Consider the following 21,611-nt stretch of genomic DNA (forward strand, 5'->3'; position numbering starts at 1 on the left):
GTCAGCTCTCCTTCTCCCCGGGTTCTGCATCTGCAAATTCAACCAACAGCAAATCAAAAATATTTGGAAGAAAAAACTTGTATCTGTACTGAACCCATACCAACTGTGTTTTTTCTGTCATTATTTCCATAATAGTATAGTATAAGAACTAACTGCAGAGTATTTATTTACAATGTATTGGATATTACAAGTAACCTAAAGATGATTTGAAGTAAACAAGATATATGTAGATTATATTCAAATACTATGCTTCTTTTCTAAGGGCCTTGAGTGTCCGTGGATTTGAGTATCTAAGAGGGCTTCTGGAACCAGTTTACCACAGTGGGGCAGGGAAGAATGAAATGGGAATTGAATGCCCTTGGTTCTAAGATGCTAGCCAGCTGCCCCTGGCTCATTTTGCGTGTACCTATTAAAAAGCCTCTGTGCTCACTCACTTTGCCCATTCTCTTTCAGGCACAGACTGAGATGGCACAGTTTCCAGAGCTCTCATCGGCCGAGCCTAAACTCTGTATCTCTGCAGATTAACTGCCAGTCTGTGGCCCAGATGAACCTACTGCAGAAATACTCACTCCTGAAATTGACAGCCCTGCTGGAGAAATACACACCTTCTAACAAGCATGGTTTTAGCTGGTAAGAGCGTCAATGGCTCAGCACACTGTGACTATGGATGATATTCTTAGTCAACTCCTGGAGGCTGTCCCCAGAACCATGTAATATTTTGGTCCTTTATAAATATCTATAGGCTGTTATCCTATCTGCATTCCTAAAGCCACATTCAAAACTGCTGAAGCCAGTGGAGTTTTTAGGCAATTGTTTGCTGTGTTAGCTGACTAAGTTTTTAGCTCTTGATATAGAGAGCTAGAAATCACATCCAGCCCTAGAAATAATTTTTTTTGGGGGGGTCTGGGATGAAACCCAGGGGCATTCAACCTCCAAGCTACACCCCCTGCCCTATTTTTTTTATTCTTTATTTTGAAACAGGGTTTCACTAAGTTATAGAGAGCCTCGCTAAATCTCACTAAGACTTAGAAATAATTTTTGATGAAAATATTTGCAACATTACTCAAAAATCTACCCATGCTGCCAGGCGTGGTGGCACATGCTTGTAATCCCAGCATTCGGGAGCCGGAGACTGGAGGATCACAGTTCACAGACAGCCTCAGCTTCTTAGGGAGGCCCTTCGCAATTCAGGGAGACCCTGTTCAAAAAATAAAAAGACTAAAAAATAGGACTGGGGGTGTAGCTCAGAGGAACAGTGCCCCTGGGTTCCATCCCCAGTAACAAAACAAAACAAAAAAATCTACCTGTGCTAGGCATGGTAGAACAGAGCTATAATCCCAATACTTGAAAAGCTGAGATAGGAGGAACATAGGTTTGAGGCTAACCTCAGCAACTGAGCAAGACTCTCAGAAACCTAGTGAGATTCTGTTTCAAAACTTAATAAAAGGGCTGAGGGTATAGCTTGGAGGTAGAATGCCTCTGAGTTCAGTGCCCAGTATCATACACACACATCTACCTGTGCAAAAAAGTTTAGGTATGTTACCTAGCAAAGACACTCAAACAGTAGATACTAAACTTAAGGCATGTACTATAAAGTATGATAGATGATGAACTGATAAGAATGAAATTGTTGGATGAACTCTTCATAATTCCTCTTGAAAATCCAGCCTTAGATGTGTCTGAAGTGAGACGTAGACTATTAGGCTGGATGGATCATGGACGTGACCTGGTCTCTACATACTAGTTTTCTTCCTCTTTACTACAAAGCCAAGAACTGCCTCTGGATTGACATCTCAGGGTACTTTGCCCTGTCAGCTGGGTCCCCTTAAGTCTTTTCACTCATCAGAATGTTTGTTGTTCGGTTGTTACAAAAACAAAGACACAGCCCAGGTCATTAGAGAGCTCTGTAGCAGACCTGAGAGTCGCTTAGGAAAGTCTTCAAAGCTAGGTAACCAGTCTAGCTTTCTCCAGCTCCTCCATCCTCAGGATGCGCGGTGGGTTTAGCTGCCGTATCAAAGCACCTCCTGTGCGAAGGCGCTTATTATGTGAACCTTGCTAAATACAGAAGTTGTTTGTTCCAAATGACAGAAATAAGTATTGACCAGTTTATCCCCACATGCTTCAGATTCCCTGTGGGGAGCGTGATGTGTTCTTTCCACATTCCGCAGCCAGGCTTTTCTTCCCCAACAAAGCGAGTATTATGCACACTTCTGGCTATAACACGGCACACTTAACTGTATGGAAGGACAGATCTGGCTCTGCTCTTCAGCATTCCCTTTCCTAGATCTGCAAGCAGCAGCAATAGCACATCATGCCCATTGCTGAGCACACCCTCAAGTCGAGGTGGTTGGTCTTCTGCAGTCTTCCCCTATGCTTAGAGGTGTATTTTTCCCTGCTGGCTATTTAAAACTGCATATTTGAGATTCTCCTTGCTGAGTTGCCCTCCTTACCACCAAACCCTCAGGAATCTAAAAATCCATAATCCTTGAGTTCTGGTCAGTTTTTCCAGTGAGTCAAAACCAACGTCAAAGCCTGGCATTGTAGGATCCTTGCAGCGGGGAGAAATTCTGCCCGAAGCTCCTTTCCTGTTTGGCTGTGCCCTTTCTTGTCTCACTCAGAGGGGTCATTTGTAGAGCTCAAATGTCTGCTTGACAGCCCTAAATGCATGACATGGGTTTCCTGCTGTTGCGTATACTGCTGGGGGTGGACCTGATTTCAGGACTCCAGGGAGCCCGGGGACGCTCACAAAGCCCACATTGTTCCTTTTCTCTCTCCCCTTAGAAACCTAAAGATGTAACTCCAGGGTCAGCAGAGGGAGAATTTATTTCAACTTCAGCTCATTCACTGTTGAGCTCTGAAGTTGGTTTTCATTATACTAGGCCAAGATCAGGGATTTTCTGTTTTCTCATGCAACGTTACCTAAATCTTTTTACCTTAGCTGCTTTAGGTCTCATCAGGAGCCTAGAAGGGATTCTTACCTTTTTTCAAAAGAAATGGAAACTTGTTTTTAAAACTATCAGAAGCACCTAATCAGGGTATTACATGTTTACTGCTTCTGTTCTTCCTCTACTGCCATCTTGTAAGGAAGTCTATCGGCTCCTTTAAGATGATAGATCCCAGTTGTCATGGTTAACAGTGGAAGGACAGTCCCCAACTGAGTAAATGTAACTGGGACTCACAGCCCCAACTTTTAAAAGATTTAGAATATTATCCAACAGAACCGTCAGTGATTTTCACTGACCAATACAGTAGTTCTTTATTTTCACAGTCCAATACAGTAGCTACGTGCCATAGATGGCCAGGGAGCACTTGAGATGTGTGGCTAATACAACCGAGGAACTGAATCGGTCACTTTATTTCATTTAAATTTAAGCAACCACCATATTGCAGCTCTAGGTTTCACAGAGTTTACCTGCAGAGGTGGGCAAGCATAGACAAACCAGTTAACAGCCATCTACTGGGTTCTTTAAACAGGGCCGTGCCCAAGTTCATGAAAAGGATTAAAGTTCCAGACTACAAGGACCGGAGCGTGTTTGGGGTCCCTCTGACAGTCAACGTGCAGCGCACTGGGCAGCCCTTGCCTCAGAGCATCCAGCAAGCCATGCGCTACCTCCGTAACCATTGTCTGGACCAGGTGAGAACTTCGGGCTGTGGGTCCCGTGCCACCTCAGCACCCGCCAAGCTGAAGGAGAAGGCTTTGCTTCCACTCTGACACTTGGATGTTTTTTCTTCCAACAGGTTGGGCTCTTCAGAAAATCAGGCGTCAAATCCCGAATTCAGGCTCTGCGCCAAATGAACGAAAGTGCCGTAGAGTGTGTCAGCTACGAAGGACAATCTGCTTATGATGTGGCAGACATGTTGAAGCAGTATTTCCGAGATCTTCCTGAGCCACTCATGACCAACAAGCTCTCAGAAACCTTTCTCCAGATCTACCAATGTAAGCATCCTTGGATCATAAGGTCGTCTGCATTGGGGGAAAGTGGCACCTACACAAGCTTCAGGTTCCTCTGGTCTGTTTTTCTTTTGACCAGAGGACCTGCATGGTAGCCTCTTGAAAACACATCAGTTTCACCCTTGCCTCCGTATTCAGCAGACACTTATAAAATAATGAAAAGCCGAATCCCCCTTATCAGTAGTCTCTAATTGCTGAAACAGTTGTACATTTTTATATTCTGGTCCAGCTCCTTTACGTTTTTAGGACAGTGCTATCTAAGATACTTAGAGCAGGTACCAAGATCGCTCTGCCTTGTCTAGAGAAATTTCCGTGGTCTCAAGCCTCTCCAGCAGGGCTGTCATATTTAAAACTGCACAGGTGTCTGTGTGTTTTATCTCACTGCACAGTGAATAAATAATCTTCTTCTGTTATTCATCACACTCCCTGCCAGAAATACGTGGGGAAACAATACCCATGCCCTTCTCACTTTTAAGCAAGGCTTAAGGCAAACAGTTGTTGAAATTAATGATCAGGATCAGGATTATAGCTTTTATAGCCTGATTTTCCTTGGCTCAAGGTGGTATTACAGCAGTGTGATTTAAAAGCAGCTTCTCTCCGTGCTGAAATTGTCCTTAGAACTGGCACGTTGGACTGGGTTTTACGAGAAATGGAGGGGGTCTGGATTATTTCATTATAGGTTTCATCCTTTCATAGTTTATGAAAACACAGATCACATTTTCCCACCAAGGTATTTGTTATGTATTGTAACCATGGAGTTGTTACGTCAGTTTGTCCTATAGCGTTACATTTGAGTGACTTGATTTTTCCACTACATGCTTTTAAATAAGTTTTCCTAGTAAAGATCTGGACATCAGGCTCAATATTTTTACGTATCTATTATTGTATGGGTTTATTTGCATTTTATATATTTGCATAATTATATGCATTTCTGTTAGTTTCTTGGTATGGTTTCTAAAACAAGAAAATGCTGGCCAGCTGGTAAGTGGTGGTGCGTGCCTATAATCCTAGTACTTGGGAGGCTGAGACAGGAGGATCGCAGATTGGAGATGAGCCTCAGCAATGTAGTGAGACTCTGAGTAACCTAATTAGACCCTCTTTCAAAACAAAAAATAAAAGGATTGGGCTGTTGCACAGAGGTAGAATGCCACTGGATTCAATCTCCAGTGAGGAAGGGAGGGAGGGAGCATGAACTGGATAAATCTCTTATTTAAATAAATATTTTAAAGGCTTTTTCCATTTCAAGAATAAATAAATCAGTTAAAATTATGACAGTCCCCAGAGATCTTGAAGCTTTTAAAGCCGAGACTAAGAGATTTCAGCTCTTATACTCATGTATATTTCTCAAGATTCAGATGAAACTTTGCAGAAATTTAAGTATATAATAATTTCAGTAATTGTGATTGTAAATTAGGGATTTTTAGAAAATGCCTAGAAAAAAGATTGTTCTGCAAACTGAAAGAACAGTATTATCTGGAGCTTAAGTCTGAAGTGTATTCAGGGAGTATATTGGTATTTGGGGTGTTTAAAGACTTTTTAACTCCTCCACAGGCAGGAAATACTTGAGGGTAGTGACGCTGGTGGATGGTGACAGTCCATAATTTCTTCCTTATTAACCTCTAGTGCACTTTCTGCAAGTGCTTGTTCAGTATTTGATTCAGGTGTTTGCTTTGGGACATTTCTTTGCCACAAGTGTGGAAAATCACTGAGCTGACGGGGAAATACTTGCTCCCTGCAGACGTCCCCAAGGACCAGCGCCTCCATGCCATCAAGGCCGCCATTATGCTCCTGCCTGATGAGAACCGGGAGGTTCTCCAGACACTTCTCTACTTCTTGAGCGATGTCACAGCAGCTGTAAAAGAAAACCAGATGACTCCCACCAACCTGGCTGTGTGCTTGGCACCTTCCCTCTTCCACCTCAACACCCTGAAGAGAGAGAATTCTTCTCCAAGGTACAGGTCAGATGGGAGCTGTTGCCCTGGGCTCCATCCTGCAGGCGGAGATCACCTGCCTTTCCCCCTAGGGTTGCCACTGTATCCCCAGTGGATTCTTACCTACGCAAGCAAAAATGAGTTCGACCTCCCTTCATGGCCCATGTGGCTCCCCAGCACGTCTTCCTCTTTTCCTGTCAGTCCTTTCTAGAAAATGTGACTTTTCTAGACAGCTTAATTCATAATAACCAGGTTTTGAGAGAGACCACTTTGGGATTGGTCTTTGCCATGGCCAATTTTTACGCTGAGGCAAGTTTGGTAGTCAGTGTACCTCTACCAGCTAAGAACTGTGAAATAATGTCTAAAATAACTGGGTGGATGATCCCTGCTCCCTTTGGCTCTGGTTGGTGGGTAAAGCCAACCTTCTGGCCAATACCCAGGGTTGAAACAGCTGGGTTTAAAGAACAAAGAGTAATATTAAGTTTCAAAGCTCTTACCACTCAGCATCTGGCCTAAGCCATTTGTTTGCAAAAATTCTGTGTAGATGAATACATATATACAAGATAGGAGTGGCCATAGAAAAGTCAAGAAGTCTGAAAAATAACAAAGGTTGATATTTTCTGGGCAGTTACTCTGTACTAGCACAAGACTCTTCTCTCTCCATTGATCATCTCATAACAATAATAGGAAATAAAGATACTGAATCTGTTTTTCATATGAGAAAGTGAGGCTTAGGGGCAATTAGTTCAGTCAGTAAGTAACTTGCCTGGGCACAACAGAAAGAAATGGCAGAGCTGATCCTCATTTCTTACTTCTGTGAGTATTTCATGTAAAGACCTTCTGTTGAAGTATCTGAGAAAGTAGCCACTAACTGACTAACCCCAAACTAAACCCATCCTGCCAATCCTTCCCTCTGCTCCATAGGAACCTGAAGATCTCCTAGCTAGAGACATGGGGCCTATCTGTGCTAGCCCAAGTTAGCTTTGTTCCTGAAAGCCATACAACCCTTAAATGCCTTTTAACTAGTTCTGAAAGTTTGCTGAGACATTCCAGCTTTAATGGGATAGAGAACTAGAGGTGAATAGAAGAGAGGAATCAGATAAGAATAAGATAACACCTCTAGGAGACAATAGATTAATCCCTCACCATTGGGAGGGTATCTTGTTTATTTAAAAGGTATGAATAGTGATGCCATTTCACCAACTCCCCCCCCACCCACACACACTCCACAGAAGGTGCAGAAGTTGTTCTTCCAGCACAGACACAGCCCTTAAAAACTGTTCTATTTAAGATGGAAAGCTATTTAGCAAAATGGCTTTACATAGCCTGGATTTCATTAAAAACACATCTCTTTAGAGATTTTTTTGTGCATTGATAAAACACTGAGAAACTGGTAAGCAAAGTAAAAGCTCTCTTGAACTACTTAAGGACAAATAGGCTCCAGAAAAGGATTTTTTCTAGCCTTCGAATTTCCTTAAGATAAATTAATCAATCAGTAATTGATTAAAACTATATAAATATTTGACTCATTCCTGCCTTTTATTTCTTCTACCTAGGGTAATGCAAAGAAAACAGAGTTTGGGCAAACCAGACCAAAAGGATTTGAATGAAAACCTAGCTGCCACCCAAGGACTGGCCCATATGATTGCTGAGTGCAAGAAACTCTTCCAGGTGAGTTTGGAAGGTTGGCTCTTATTAAGAGTGGTGTAAATGGGGACAATTTGTTTGTATCTTAGCAAAAGATCTTCTCCATAGCTGGAGAGTCTATATATACATATCCTGGGAATGTCTGATTTGCATATGTTTATGTACATAATCATTAGGGTTCATAATATATAATGAAATTGCCTACCTCCGTGCCCTTTTACTTAAAAAACAAAAGTAACATATTATCTGAAACTAAAATTCTGTCACTGAGCAATCTGCCCTGATCAATATAAGCCGTACTTTAGTTACTTACATTGCAAAGAAGAATTCCTTACACAATAAGTGTTCCCAGCAGGTCTGTGAGGTGATCATCTGTATCCTCGTGATACCGTGATACCCCACCATCTACTGGGAACAGAGATAGGCTGCCCGCCCTGCCTTGAGGACCCAGGCCATGGCTTCCGCCCTGCCACTTCAGCTGATGGGCGCTGAGGGTGGAAGTTGCTGGCCTCACCGCCTGTTTATCTCTCATGCTCCTCGTAGGTTCCTGAGGAAATGAGCCGATGTCGTAACTCCTATACCGAACAAGAGCTGAAGCCCCTCACACTGGAGGCATTGGGGCGCCTCGGTGGTGACGAATCGACTGACTACAAACACTTCCTCCAGGACTGTGTGGATGGCCTCTATAAAGAGGTCAAAGAGAAGTTTAAAGGCTGGGTCAGCTACTCTTCTTCTGAGCAGGCTGAACTGTCCTATAAGAAGGTAAATGTTCTCCCTGTTACTACCTTTGGGTTCTTGTGCTCAGAAATCTTATATCAGATGAGAAAAGATTCTTTGGCCAGCTGTCATCTCTCTGGGAATCTGTAGCCCAGATCCCCTTAGAGAACTCGGCAGCCAAGTGATTCAAGTTCCCCAGGTAAGTAAGGAAACCAGTCACATGAGGACTAATACTAACACTTGAAAGAATTCAGTGTATTCCTAATGAAATCCTTTGGTTTCACAGAATCACTAGAGTTCCCTAGAATGTATTACGAATAATATTGGGTATTAGAGGGACATTTTAGAGCCGGCTGTGGTGGTGTGTGCCTCTGTAATCCCAGAACTTGGGAGGCTAAGACCAGAGACCAGAGGATTACAGCTTTAGCAATGTAGCGAGTATTCTAGGAACCCAGTTAGACTCTTCTTTAAAAAAAAAAAAAAAAAAAAACCGCTGGGAGTGTAGCTCAGAGATTGACTGCCTCTGAGCTCAGTTTCCAGTTACATTAAATAAATAACTAGATATATACAAGACTTACAGACATTTTAGGACCTGTCATAGATTTTTTCATATTTTGGTCAGAATCCCCTTGTACTCTCCTAAGTTCTTTTTTTTCTTTGGTACTGGGGATTGAACCCAGAGGCATTCTACCTTTGAGCTACACCCCCAGCCCAATTTTATTATTTTTTTTTATTTGGGGAGAGACAGGATCTTGCTAGGTTGATGAGAGTTTCACTAATTTCCGAGGCTGTCTTCGAACCTGCGATCCTCCTGTCTCAGCTTCCCAAGTACTCAGATTACACGACGTGAGCCACCACACCCAGCTTTCTCATCAGTTCTGAGTTGCTGTACTTTTGGCATAAGTCCATGAGGTCTTTGACACTGTCTCTACCTCTTGAAATATAAAGAGAGCGAGTAGTTCATGTGGCCATGCAGGCTGTGTGGTGTGAAGGAGTGATCTTACTTTACCACATTTACCCTGATGACAATGGCCAGAAAAACAAATGTCATGATTTGGACCAGAGTTGACACCAGCTCTTTTGCTTGCCTTCTGGCCGTTCTTGAATACTGAAGGAGAGGAACTTGTCTTAGCTTTGAAATTTGCATCCTCTTGACAGGTGACTGAAGGACCCCCTCTGAGGCTTTGGAGGTCAACCATAGAAGTTCCTGCTACACCTGAGGAAATCTTAAAGCGCCTACTGAAAGAGCAGCACCTCTGGGATGTAGACTTGTTGGATTCAAAAGTTATAGAAATCCTGGATAGCCAGACAGAAATTTACCAGTATGTCCAAAACAGTATGGCGCCCCATCCTGCTCGGGACTACGTTGTATTGAGGTGAGAATTTCCAGACTGATTACTATATCACAACTACATATCACAACCAAGCCTATATTTTATTGAATCTTACAAGACGGTTATATTACTTACAATAAAACATTGCAGCCAGGTGTGGCAGCACACACCTGTAATCCTAGTACTTGGGAGACTGAGACAGGAGGGTGGAAGGTTTATGGCTAGCCTCAGAAAATTAGCAAGACTCTCAGCATCTTAGGGAACCCTTTTTCCAAACAAAAAATAAAGTAAGTCTGGGGGGTATAGCTCAGAGATAGAATGCTCCTGAGTTCAATCCCCAGTACCAAAAAATAAATAAATAAAATAAAACCTAGGCCTCCAGAAAAATGGTGAACCTTACAGATATAGAAATATCTCTATGTGTATTCATATAGTGTGTTCATCACTAAAAGTGGGTAAACTTTTTTGGAACTGAACTCAAAAATAAAAGCATATTCAGATGAATATGCTCCTTCTTTTAGGATAAATTTTCTAGAGAAAAACATCTAGGTAATGAATAAATAACATTTGAGTCCCAAGGAGATGTGGTTAAGTCTGATTTATATGTAATTCATAAATTCCCTGGAGATATTAGAGAAAGAGGAATTCACATAAGGAAGTGTCACATTGTCCAGAACTTTTCAAATAGCTATGCCCATTTGGATGTCTGTGTTCTAAGACATTTCATGGACGTAAGAAGAATTCTGAGGGGTGGTTATCTGAGCACATATCCTGTCAGGTGGTTAAGTCATGAGGCAACCATGCCTTCGCCCTCCCATCTCCTCTGAGTGATGGTCATTTTCAATTTGGCTTCAAGGAAATCTCATTTTTGCCCTTTCTGGTTTTGTCTCCACAGAACCTGGAGAACTAATTTACCCAAGGGAGCGTGTGCCCTTTTACTCACCTCTGTGGATCATGACCGGGCACCTGTGGTGGGTGTGAGGGTTAACGTGCTCCTGTGCAGGTATTTGATGGAACCCTGCGGGTCAGGAAAGTCCAAGCTCACCTATATGTGCAGAGCCGATCTAAGGTATGTCCTGATTCTGACTTTTTAGCTATGGTGAGGGCTATGAAGGAATGGTGACCTGAATACATCACTGTGTCTTGGTGACTTCATGAAGAGTGGTGCTTATTAAATATCGTTTGCTGGCATTTGGGTACCACTCCCTAATCTGGATTCCTTAGAAAATGTGGTCTGGAAGCAGTGTAAATTTGGTGGCTCTATCGTGAATTTAATGCCACAAGAAATGATATATTTTCTTTGTCTGACCTTGCAAACGCATGTTTCTTATTTTATATTGAGAGGTATTTGAATGGCAAAATGTAAACTTTTAGCAAGTGAGCAGGCCTATACTCCATGGTGAAAGTGAATGTGTATTCATACCAGAAAATCATAGCAATACAAAGCAAAAGAAAAAATGAATTCCAAAAACTCTTTCTAAACCTTCTCTTCTGTTAAATAAATTTTCCTTAGAAGCCTTTTACATGATAGTAGTTCCTCAGGTATCCATGTGATCCAGGACACATGTGGAAGTGTTTCCTAAGAAGTAACACTCAAAATCAATTTTCAATATTTTGTTCCTTGGAAAACTTTTGGTTTCAGATACGGAATGTACATGCCAAAGGAGTACCTGAGAATAAAAATTTATTTACATTCTGTTCATCAAGAAATAGAAGTACAAGGCGTGGTGGCTCACGCCTGTAATACCAGTGCTTGGGAGGCTGAGACAGGAGGATCGCAGGTTCACAGCCAGCCTCAGCTACTTAGGGAGGCTCTCCACAACTTAGTGAGACCCTGTTTCAAAATTATGAATAAAAAATAGGACTGGGGGCATAGCTCGAAGGTAGACTACCCCTGTGCTCAATCCCCAGTTCTAAAAGAAAAAAAAAGGGGGGGGGGAGAAAGAAAGAGAAGTGGAAGTGGAGATCGGGCATTTTGGATCATACCTGTAATTTCAGTATTTGGAAGGCTGAGACAGGAGGGAGGATTACAAGTTTAAGGACACCCCACAATTTAGCAAGACTTTCTTTTTTTTTGCAGGGGGGGGGGTCTGGGGATGGAGCCCAGAGGCATTCAACCTCCGAGCTACACCCCCTGCCATATTTTATTTTTTATTCTTTATTTTGAAACCGGGTCTCACTGAGTTGCAGAGGGCCTCACTAAGTAGCTGAGGCTGTCCGCGAACCACAATCCTCCAGTCTCAGCCTCCTGAATGCTGGGATTACAAGCGTGAGCCACCACGCCCGGCTTAGCAAGACTCTTTCAAAATAAAATTAAAATAGTTCTGGGAGTGTAACTCAGAGGTAGAACCCCAGGGGGGTTCAATCCTCAGTACAAAAAAAAAAAAAGAAAAGAAAAGAAAAGAAAAAAATGAAACTGGAGGCTGGAAGTGTGGCTCAGTGGAATAGAGAACTTGTCTAGCATGCATGAGACTCTAGGTTCTAGCTCCTGTCCCAGAAAACAAACCAAAATACGAGGAGGGACGGAGGGAGGGAACTTCCCCACCTGGTTCGGCATGCTTTCACCTGATTTAGTGCTGCTAATTTGACTCACCTGCTTTTCCTTTCTGTGACAGGGGCCACATGCCAGAGTGGTACACAAAATCTTTTGGACATTTGTGTGCAGCTGAAGTGGTAAAGATCCGAGACTCCTTCAGTAATCAAAACAGTGAAACCAAGGACTCCAAATCTAGGTGATTACCAAAGCAAAGCAGCTATGTCCACCTCCGGGGGCTGTGTCTCAGAACCTTGCCAATCCTGAAACAAATACAAGTTGGAGTGTAGAAATTGACTATCACGGATGATACATTTTTAAAGCTGCTTTCTGTTTGTTTAAGGTCTATTCTGTAGACCTTGACTGGAATATATAAGACTGTGCAAAAAAAAAAAAAAGTGCTTTTATTCTTATTCAAATTGCTTCTGAGAAGCAAAACTCTTTAAATACATTATGGAAGGTAATGAAGATTCTTCGTTCTCTTGTGATATCAGTGTATGTTACCTATGTCGTTGATTTGCAGTGTTTGAGGGACTGGTGTATCCACTGGAATAGTTGGTACTCTTGGATATGTTTTCTCACTGAGATGAGCAAAGAAAGGTTTGCACAGAGGAGTGTGAATGTGTGTTTGTTGCTGGTTGAATGGCGTAGATGTACCCTTTGGAATGCAGTGTCTGGCACACTGAGATGCCTCCAAGAAGGATGTTGATACACCAGGTTCAGTTTAACCTGGAATATCAGACTACCCACGGATCCATCCAGAAAGGGGACCCAACACCTTTCCGTGTATTTTTTCAGGTTATTAAGCATATTTCCTAGACACTCACCTTTCTTCAGCTTAAAAGTAGTGGCAAATTGACCCATTTCAATTGCAGTTCGTTTTTTGACAATTGCAAACGGGGATGCAGTTTGGGCCAGTAAAGATTAGTTCAGGAACCAATGTCCTCCTCCCCAGCCCTAACTGGCTCCAAAGCACAGGGGTTTTTTGTTTTGTTTTGTTTTTGTTTTTTAAGTGAGCTAAAAACGAACTGCTGTTAATAGTCTTAAATCAAGCATCAGAACATTTTTAAACTCTTTAGTACACTATGCATTAGAACATAGGAAACTATTTCTGTCCCAAGAAAATCCATGTAAATTTAACCTAGGCACGAATGGCATTTTTTCCTTTCTTTCTCTTTTGGTTGTTAACATTCCTGAAAGCTACAAATGTGTATTAATTAATAGATCTGTCTTTTTCAGCAAATAGGTTTTGTTTTATAAATCTTTCATTTTGCTTTCCCTGTATCCCCCCCTTTTTTATAACGCCCTTTGAAGTATATTTTATTAGAAATGGGAAATAGTAATCAGAATGAAAACATACAGCAGTTTTTTGGAGGGGTGGTCTTTATACAGGTTTTACTGTAATGGTAAAGATTGACTCAAGAGACAGTATTAGTAAATTTATTTTGTATGGATCAGAGTGAATAATTATGAATGAGAGTTGTAAGAAGGATTTTTATTTTGTTATAACTTAGTAACCGTTGTCAGTATTATTATTTCAAAGGTTCTTTGAAGAATTTTTTTTGGGGGGTTCAGATTAGAGTTTTAAAATTTGAGTATTTTGGATATCAGTGTTCCTCATATATATATTCAATTTTGATGGCCTTCAGATTTGTAAGATTGTATGTTGTATATACCATTTTATTAAGAAAAATATACACATGTCTGTCCACTGTGCTTTCAGACATAGATAAAGCATGATAAAGATTATTATTTAAAATATACTTGTATTTATACCTCAGATATTCTTTTGGGTTTTGTACCTCAAGGCTTTTTTCCTCTCTTGTAAATACACTTTTCATGAGTACAGTCTAAGTGAAAAAATAAATAAAAGGAAGTTTATAATTTGCTCTATATCTGTACAGAATATAATCAATAAGTGCACTATTAAATGTTTAAACTAAGGGAAAAGTCCAGCCTGCTTTTCTTTGTATTGTATCTCCTCCCACCCCAAAGTCCACAGATGGCAAAGCATAGCCACCTAGTATTAACTAAAATCAAACGATAGATTTGCTGAAGGAAAAACCAGACTGCAGATCATTCCAAGGCTAAACTGCAACTGAGCCACTCGCTCGCAAACAGGAAACCCTGGTGAAGGTTCAGGAAGTGTGGTGATTCCAGACAAAGGTCCCGTTAGAAAACGATTCCCGAAAGTTACAAGAACAAGCAGCAACTACAGAAAGATGCTCATAAGCAAAGTCAAGGTCACTGATTAACTCCACAAAAGGTTTCTTCCTCATCCTGTAGTTTTCCCATTGGAAAGATTCTTTCCAGGTCTTTGGCAAAAGAAGAATTCAAAGGATGTGAACATTTCAGAGAACTCTGCTTACATCACCTGATGCCCCTCTACAACTTACTCATGTGACTAGCTGCCTAGATTGTAAGCTCTTTGAGGGCAGGCACATCTCTTTATAATCCTCTGCAGCAGCTTTCCGTGTTTTGTACTTGTAGGCACCTAATAAATTTTATTTGCTGACGTGGATTGATCGAATTTGCTTCTGTTATTTCAAAGGAAAGAGAATCTAGGTTACCGTATTGTCTCAAAGCCTTACTTTGGCTCCTTACTACCCTATTTGAGGTTGCAGAGACCGAAACTCATTAAGCTGAAAGGGCCAGACACAGACACTGTGCATACTAATTCTGAACAAAAGAGTTCTTCATGATGGGCTTTTTTTATTTTTATAACTTGCACTGCTGGGAATGAAACCCAAAGTCTTTCCCATGCCAGGCAAACTCTTCCACTGAGCTCTATTCCCAACCCTTTTGTCATGGAATTGTAACCAATGTCATGCAATATGATGTCCATCTTAGAAGAGATTTTGTTTCAACAATATTTACTCTGGGAATAGAATGGGGGGGACAAACCAAGTAATTTTATTTATTTTATCTGTGTGATACGCAGGATTGAGTCCCAATGACATTCTACCTCCAAGCTACACCCCTAGCCCTTTTAATTTTAAAATAGGGTCCCCCTAAATTGTTACGACTGACCTTGAACCCGGAATCCTCTTGTCTCCGCCTTCTAAGTACTGGGATTATAGGCATGTACCACTACCGCACCTGACTCAGAACTCTGCCTGACAAGAAGGGCTGGGAGGATAGCTCAAAGATAGAATGCCCCTGGGTTCAATTACCAGAATTGTTCTGGTAATAATTATTATTCTGTAATATAATTATCCTGTCACACCCTTACTGAGATAATTAAGGAGAAATTAAATAGGTCAGGATAAATATGAGGCAAGCCCGTCCTTACACGCTTTTTGACTTGCAGCCCAGGACCAGAATTGAGCTCCTGTGACTCTGCAACTCCACCTTTATGCCCTTCGCACTGATGAGAGAGAGCATCATCATGGGCTATTGAGATATCTGAAAGTCCTTTTGTAAAGCAGGGACAATTGGAGTGGAAAACGCATTTGAGACTCAAACAAATTTGAGTCCAAATGCTTTCCCCCACCCGCCTGTTGAGTGATTACACAGCAGAAATCCTAAGCAATGAGATCACATGCATGTCACCTAGGTGTTCCCTCAGAATGAAATTTGCCTAAGGAGTTGAAATTCCATTTGCCCAAGGAATGCAAATTACAAAAGACCTCAAAAGAGCCCGTGGCAGGGAAAACTCAGGTAGGTCTGCACATTGTTCACTTGCAAAGAGTTTGGGCCCGTTCTTGAAGGGATAATCAGTCTTTCTCAGGCAAGGAATTTGCAAAATCATGTCTGCAGCCATAGCCCAAAGTAATCACCGTTGGTGTGTAGGCACAGTTCCCACAAAAGCAGCCTTGTGCCTCTGGACCCAGGCTCTGTTGACACCTGTAGCATACTCCTTCTCGTAGAGACTTCATCCTGGTGGATTTTTCTTTTTTCCTTTTTTTTTTTTGTGGGTCTGGGGATGGAACCCAGGGGCATTTGACCTCCAAGCTACATCCCCTGCCCTATTTTTTTATTCCTTATTTTGAAACAGGGTCTCACTAAGTTGTGGAGAGCCTCACTAAGTAGCTGAGGCTGTCCACTAACCGCTATCCTCCTGTATCAGCCTCCTGAATGCTGGGATTACAAGCGTGCACCACCATGCCCGGCTTGTTTTTTGTTTTTCTTTTTGTTTGTTTGTTTTGCAGTACTGGACATTGAACCCAGGGTCATTCTACCTCTGAGCTACACCCCCAGCACTATTTTTTTTTTAATTATTTTGAAACAGGGTCTCAATGAGTTGCAAAGGGCCTCACTAAACAGCTGAGGCTGTACATGAACTGGGATCCTCCAGACTCAATCTCCCAAATGCTGGGATTACAAGCAATGCTGGGATTATGCGCCACCACGCCTGGCTTCTTTTTTCCTATTGAGACACAAAGTTTTTATGAAAAGGAAAAGCCTGACCCTTCTTAGGACTCCCAGATGGGCTTTTATCAATCAGGATAAGGGTCCTGTTGCTGTAAAAAATAGAGTCCCAAGGAGGTTGTTTCAAAAGACTAGGTTATCCTACTTGTATTAACTTTTTTTTTTTTTAGGGCAGAAGATTAAACCCAAGGCCTCACACATGCTACCACTAAGATATATCTACCATTAAAAATATATTCCCTGACCTAGGTACAGGTACTTGATTTGGAAGGGAGGGGGCTGGAGATTAATTAACTAAGGGGCATTCTACCTCTGAATTAGACCCACAGCCCTATTTTATTTCGACACAGGTTCTTCCTAATTGCAGAGAATCTCACTAAAGTGCTGAGACTGGTCTTAAATCTGTGATCCTCCTGTCTTTGCTTCCCGAGTACTGGGATTTGGGGAGTGCACCACCATGCCTGGTTTATAGGTACACATTTTTAAATAAATACAAATACTATAAATAAATATAAATACAATTTTTGGCTCAAGTCTGAATAAGCTCACTGAGGGCTATAATGAAACCCCATGTCTAAATGAAGCGCTACAATGTGCCAGTCACTAGGGTGTATGCTTTAACAGTTATATTTCATTTAAATCTCAGCAGTCTGTTGAAGGAGAATGTATTGGCCCCATTTTATAGATGAAAGAGTTTTAAGAGGCAGGAAGGTTTAGAGAAATAAAGTAGCTATGTGCTATTTGCAAGCAACTCAAATTCCAGAGCATACTTAGACCATTCTTCAGAGGGTAATGCTCCATTCTGCCATGTCTAGTATGGCAGCCGCCAGTACATGTGGCTGCTCAACCCTCAAAACATGGTTAGTGTGAGTGAGGAGTGTGTGTGTGTGTATGTGTGTGTGTGTGTGTTACTAGGGATTGAACCCAGGGGCATTCTACCTCAGAGCTATACCCCAGCCCATTTTATTTTTGTTTTGAAACAAAGTCTCCCTAGGTTGTTGAGGTTGTTGATAGTCTTGTTACATTGCTGGGTCTGTCTTCAAATATGCAATCCTTCTGTCTCAGTCTTTCTTTTCTTTTCTTCTTTCTTTCTTTCTTTCTTTTTTTCTTTCTTTTTTTTTTTTTTTTTTTTTTGTGGTACTGGGGTTCCTGGAAACCCTTCTACCTTTGGGCTACACTACCAGACCTATTTTTATACTTTTTAATGTGGAAACAGGGTCTCTTAAGCCAGTGGCGGCTGGCTTCGAACCTCCTGTCTCCGCCCCCCAAGCGCAGGAATAACAAGCGTGCCCCACCACGCCCGGCCTGTCTCAGTCTTTCAAATACTGACTGGGCTTACAGGCATGAGGCTTTGAATGCTTCTTTTTTTTTTTTTTTTTTTTTTTTTTTTTTTTTTTTTTTCAGTACTGGAGATGGAACCCAGAAGCATTCTACCTCCTAGCTATACCCCCAGCCCTATTTTTTTTTTTTATTCTTTATTTTGAAACAGGGTCTCACTAAATTGCAGAGGGCCTAAGTAGCTGAGGCTGTCCGCGAACCATGATCCTCTTGTCTCAGCCTCCCAAATGCTGAGATTACAAGTGTTGACCACCATGCCCTTCTCTTGAATGCTTAATTGTATGTAATTGTTATTCATTTGAATTTGAATTGCTGAATGTGTCCAGTGTGGTTAGTGTATTGGACAGTACAGAAGTCATTTCAAAGACCTAAGAATGTTTCCAAGCAATCCAATCCCTAGCTCTCTCTTCCATCCAGTTATTCTCCATTCAATGATTTTCTCTTTAAAAAACAAAAAGAAAAAAGACCGAGGCATACCACTTCAAAATAAATAAATAAAATAGAACTGGGGGTATAGATCAAAGGCAGAATGCCCCTGGGTTTAACCCCCAGTATCCATCACACCCCCCCCCACCCACACACACACCAAAAAGAAAAAAGAAAAACGAACATAGAAAAAGAAAAAACAAAAAAAGAAAAGTTGTAAATATTTGTAAATACTGAACTAGCCACATCTCTGGTCAGATATCAGCCTCTCCACAATCCACCAGCCATGAGGTAAGACTTCGCCCCACTCTTGTCCACCATCTGGGTATCACAAGCTCAAGATAGATGGCCTCTTATCTGTGCTTCAAGAGTACATCTCCAAGCCACAGCCAAAGATATAGTTGACCCAAAAGAATGCCTAAGAATCCAGAATATTCTGTTTGTCTTGCTGCAAGCACAGAGACCCTTGCAGGCGTTTCTGTCATAGCAAGCCATCGCTGTCCCTTTGTAGACTGTGGCTGTCAGCTCAGTTTCTGTGGCTCTGGTTCAGGCTCCCATGGTAGGACTGGCACTTGGCAGTAACTGTCAGAGCCCGTACAGTTCTTCATTGGCTTGAGTTATGGACTCAGGTGCTATAGTTTGGATCTTACATGTTCCCCACAAACCCATATGTTGGGCTGTGGGGGAAATTTAAGAAGTGGAGCCTAAAGCCAGACAAAGCGGTGCACACCCGTGATCTCAGTACTTGTGAGGCTGTGAGGCTGAGATAGGAGGATCATAGGTTTGAGTCCAGCCTCAACAAGGCAGCAGGGCCCTGAGAAACTTAGCAAGGTCCTGTTACAAAATAAAAATAAAATAGGGTTGGGGGTATAGCTTAGATGCATAATGTCCCTGGCATAATCTTCAGTACCACACACAAAAATAATGTGAAGCCTAGTGGAGGTTTTAGGTAACTGGGTGCGTGTACTGGAAGGGGATGGTATGATCCCAGCCCCTTCTTGCTCTTTTGCATCTCAGCCATCAGGTAAAAGGCTTCACTCTCCCAACATGCTGCGCTGCCACAGACCCAAAGCAACCGGCCCAGTTAGCCATGGACTAAGTCTTCCAGAACTTTTAGTCAAAATCATCTTTCTTCTTTATAAGTCAATTACCATAATAGAAAGCTGACTAAAACCAAACTGCATAACAAAGACATAACTACATCCAAAAAGTGGCTGAGTCAGTGCTAAGATACAGTTGCCATGGTCTTCCCAGCTCCTACCTTGTCCCTCCAAAGACCTTCTTACATGTTTATTAACATCCTCCACCCTCTGTCAAATTTTTCAAAGATTTATCATATTAAGTAATACAACTTATGAAGAAGTAATATATTTGTGATCTTATTTTTAGCATATTTATCATTTATAACTGCTAATCAAAACTGGCCATCTATTAAAAAGAAATGTGGAGCTGGGCATGGTGGTGCACACTTGTAATCCCAGCATTCAGGAGGCTGAGACCGGAGGATCACGGTTCGCGGACAACCTCAGCTATTTAGTGAGGCCCTCGGCAACTCAGTGAGACTCGGTTTCAAAATAAAGAATAAAAAAAAAAATAGGGCAGTGGGTATAGCTCCGAGGCTGAATGCCCCTGGTTTCTACCCCCAGACCCGGGAAAAAATAAATAAAGAAAGAAATGTGGAATAACTTCCACTGGCACATGACTTGAAAATGTTCTCAATGAAAACAACTTTTTAAGGCTTTTGAGATGTCCATGGTCTGCAGCCATCCAGGCTTCTCACCCACTCAAGCACTTGGCTTGACATGATTAGTCATGGAAATGTGGCTTTAACACCTCTCCCAGAGAGCTCAGTATTCCTTACTTCCAGGATTAGCAGATAAGGTAAATTTTTTCCAGTAACAAAGATAAGAAGAAATCTATTTTGTTGTCATGTTTCAAAATGTAAATATAGGAAAAATCACTGATAGTATTACAAGGAAGCAGGGAATTCAAAGTGCATACCATCTGAAAAGATTCTTAAAGCAAGAAGAAAATAAAACCCCCTGGAATCATGGGAAATGTTTACTATCTCAAAGAGCTGGAGAGTATTTCATCCCAAGAACCTCAAAATAGTAAAAATTGAATATATTTTCTGGTACTTAATATAGAGAAAAAATGAGGCTGCCCTGTTAGTTTGTGGGCAAGGATTGTTGTTTGTTTGTTTGTTTGTTTGTTTGTTTGTTTTTGAGCAACCTACTGCCATGAATACTCTTGAATCATTCTCATCTCTGCCGTAGTGCCGCCATGGGCACTCCAGGTGACAAGCCTAGCCACGAGCTCTCATTTCCCACGAATGATTTCAGTGATCGGCTCATCCTGCAGGCTGGATGCCTTACACAGGGGCCAGCAGCCCAATAAATTTTAGGACTGTATTTTCAGCAATTTTTTGGTGGTGCTGGGGTTCCCGGAAACCCTTCTACCTCCAGGCTACACTCCCAGACCTATTTTATATTTTTATTTGGAAACAGGATCTCTTAAGCCAGCGAGGCTGGCTTCGAACCAGCGCGATCCTCCTGTTTCCGCCTCCCAAGCGCAGGGATTACAAGCGTGCGCCACCACACCCAGCTTCAGCAATTTTTGAACAGCGTCATTTTATGTTGCAGCAGACCCAACAGAAGAACATTCATTTCAAAGACTGATAACCCCATTTGTTTTCACTCACGTTTGGTTTTCTCTGATCCTGAACTCGTGCAATCCTAGAAAAGTACACATGGAGATAAAATCAGGAAATTCAAAGAACAGTGCCTCCAAATAAAACAAAGCCCTCATTTAAGCAACAAAAGAAGAAAGAAGCTATAGAGAAAGGAAACAAAGGAAAGAAAGCTGGATTAGCAAGCACAGGGTTTCTAATTACCAAGACACATCCTCAAAATCCCCATGTCTGGGGTCACACCTCTGTGTCTGGGAACACTCGGAGAAGTCTCCGTCTTTTAGGTTGCCTGGTGGAATACGATTTCCTGCTTCTATTTTTGCACACTTTGTGACCCCTTCCTTTTCTCATCCTCTTGGTACGTGGGTTCTCCCCACTTGGCCCCTGTTCCTTTGCACAAATGCCTCCCTTCTCTCCTGTGACCTTTCTCTTTTGATTACTTCAAAATGGCTTTCTGACTCTGGGTCCCAACCACCTCCTCCCCCATGGCCTGCTCCCTGTGCACAGGGATCCCTCCTGGCCCATCTTTCTCTTCATCTCTCACCCCCTCCAGAGACAAAAACCCAAACACCACAAAAATAAAAGATATCGAAAATCGAAAATGGTTTCTCACTTGACCTCTCTCTCTCTCTCTCTCTCTCTCTCTCTCTCTCTCTCTCTCTCTCCCTCTCCC

At 41.9% G+C, this 21,611-nt stretch overlaps 1 protein-coding gene across 5 annotated transcripts in view; it reads left to right on the top strand.

Annotated features, from left to right (window-relative positions):
- The window catches only part of DLC1 (DLC1 Rho GTPase activating protein), a gene marked incomplete at both ends in the record, with an annotated part of 393,015 nt that extends 380,698 nt beyond the window's left edge, over positions 1–12,317 (top strand). For 3 of the 5 annotated variants that reach the window (XM_080710066.1, XM_080710067.1, XM_080710068.1), the window contains 9 exons: positions 454–630; positions 3,475–3,634; positions 3,739–3,937; positions 5,691–5,904; positions 7,440–7,554; positions 8,074–8,292; positions 9,406–9,623; positions 10,477–10,650; positions 12,197–12,317. In XM_080710066.1, coding sequence (XP_080566192.1) covers positions 454–630; positions 3,475–3,634; positions 3,739–3,937; positions 5,691–5,904; positions 7,440–7,554; positions 8,074–8,292; positions 9,406–9,623; positions 10,477–10,650; positions 12,197–12,317 — 1,597 coding nt within the window. The remainder of the gene's footprint in view (positions 1–453; positions 631–3,474; positions 3,635–3,738; positions 3,938–5,690; positions 5,905–7,439; positions 7,555–8,073; positions 8,293–9,405; positions 9,624–10,476; positions 10,651–12,196) is intronic. The other 2 variants (XM_080710069.1, XM_080710070.1) reach the window with 1 other exon arrangement.
- Positions 12,318–21,611: the final 9,294 nt, after the last annotated feature.

The sequence above is a fragment of the Muscardinus avellanarius genome (assembly GCF_963383645.1).
Source record: "Muscardinus avellanarius genome assembly, chromosome: 14".
NCBI classification, from domain to species: domain Eukaryota; kingdom Metazoa; phylum Chordata; class Mammalia; order Rodentia; family Gliridae; genus Muscardinus; species Muscardinus avellanarius.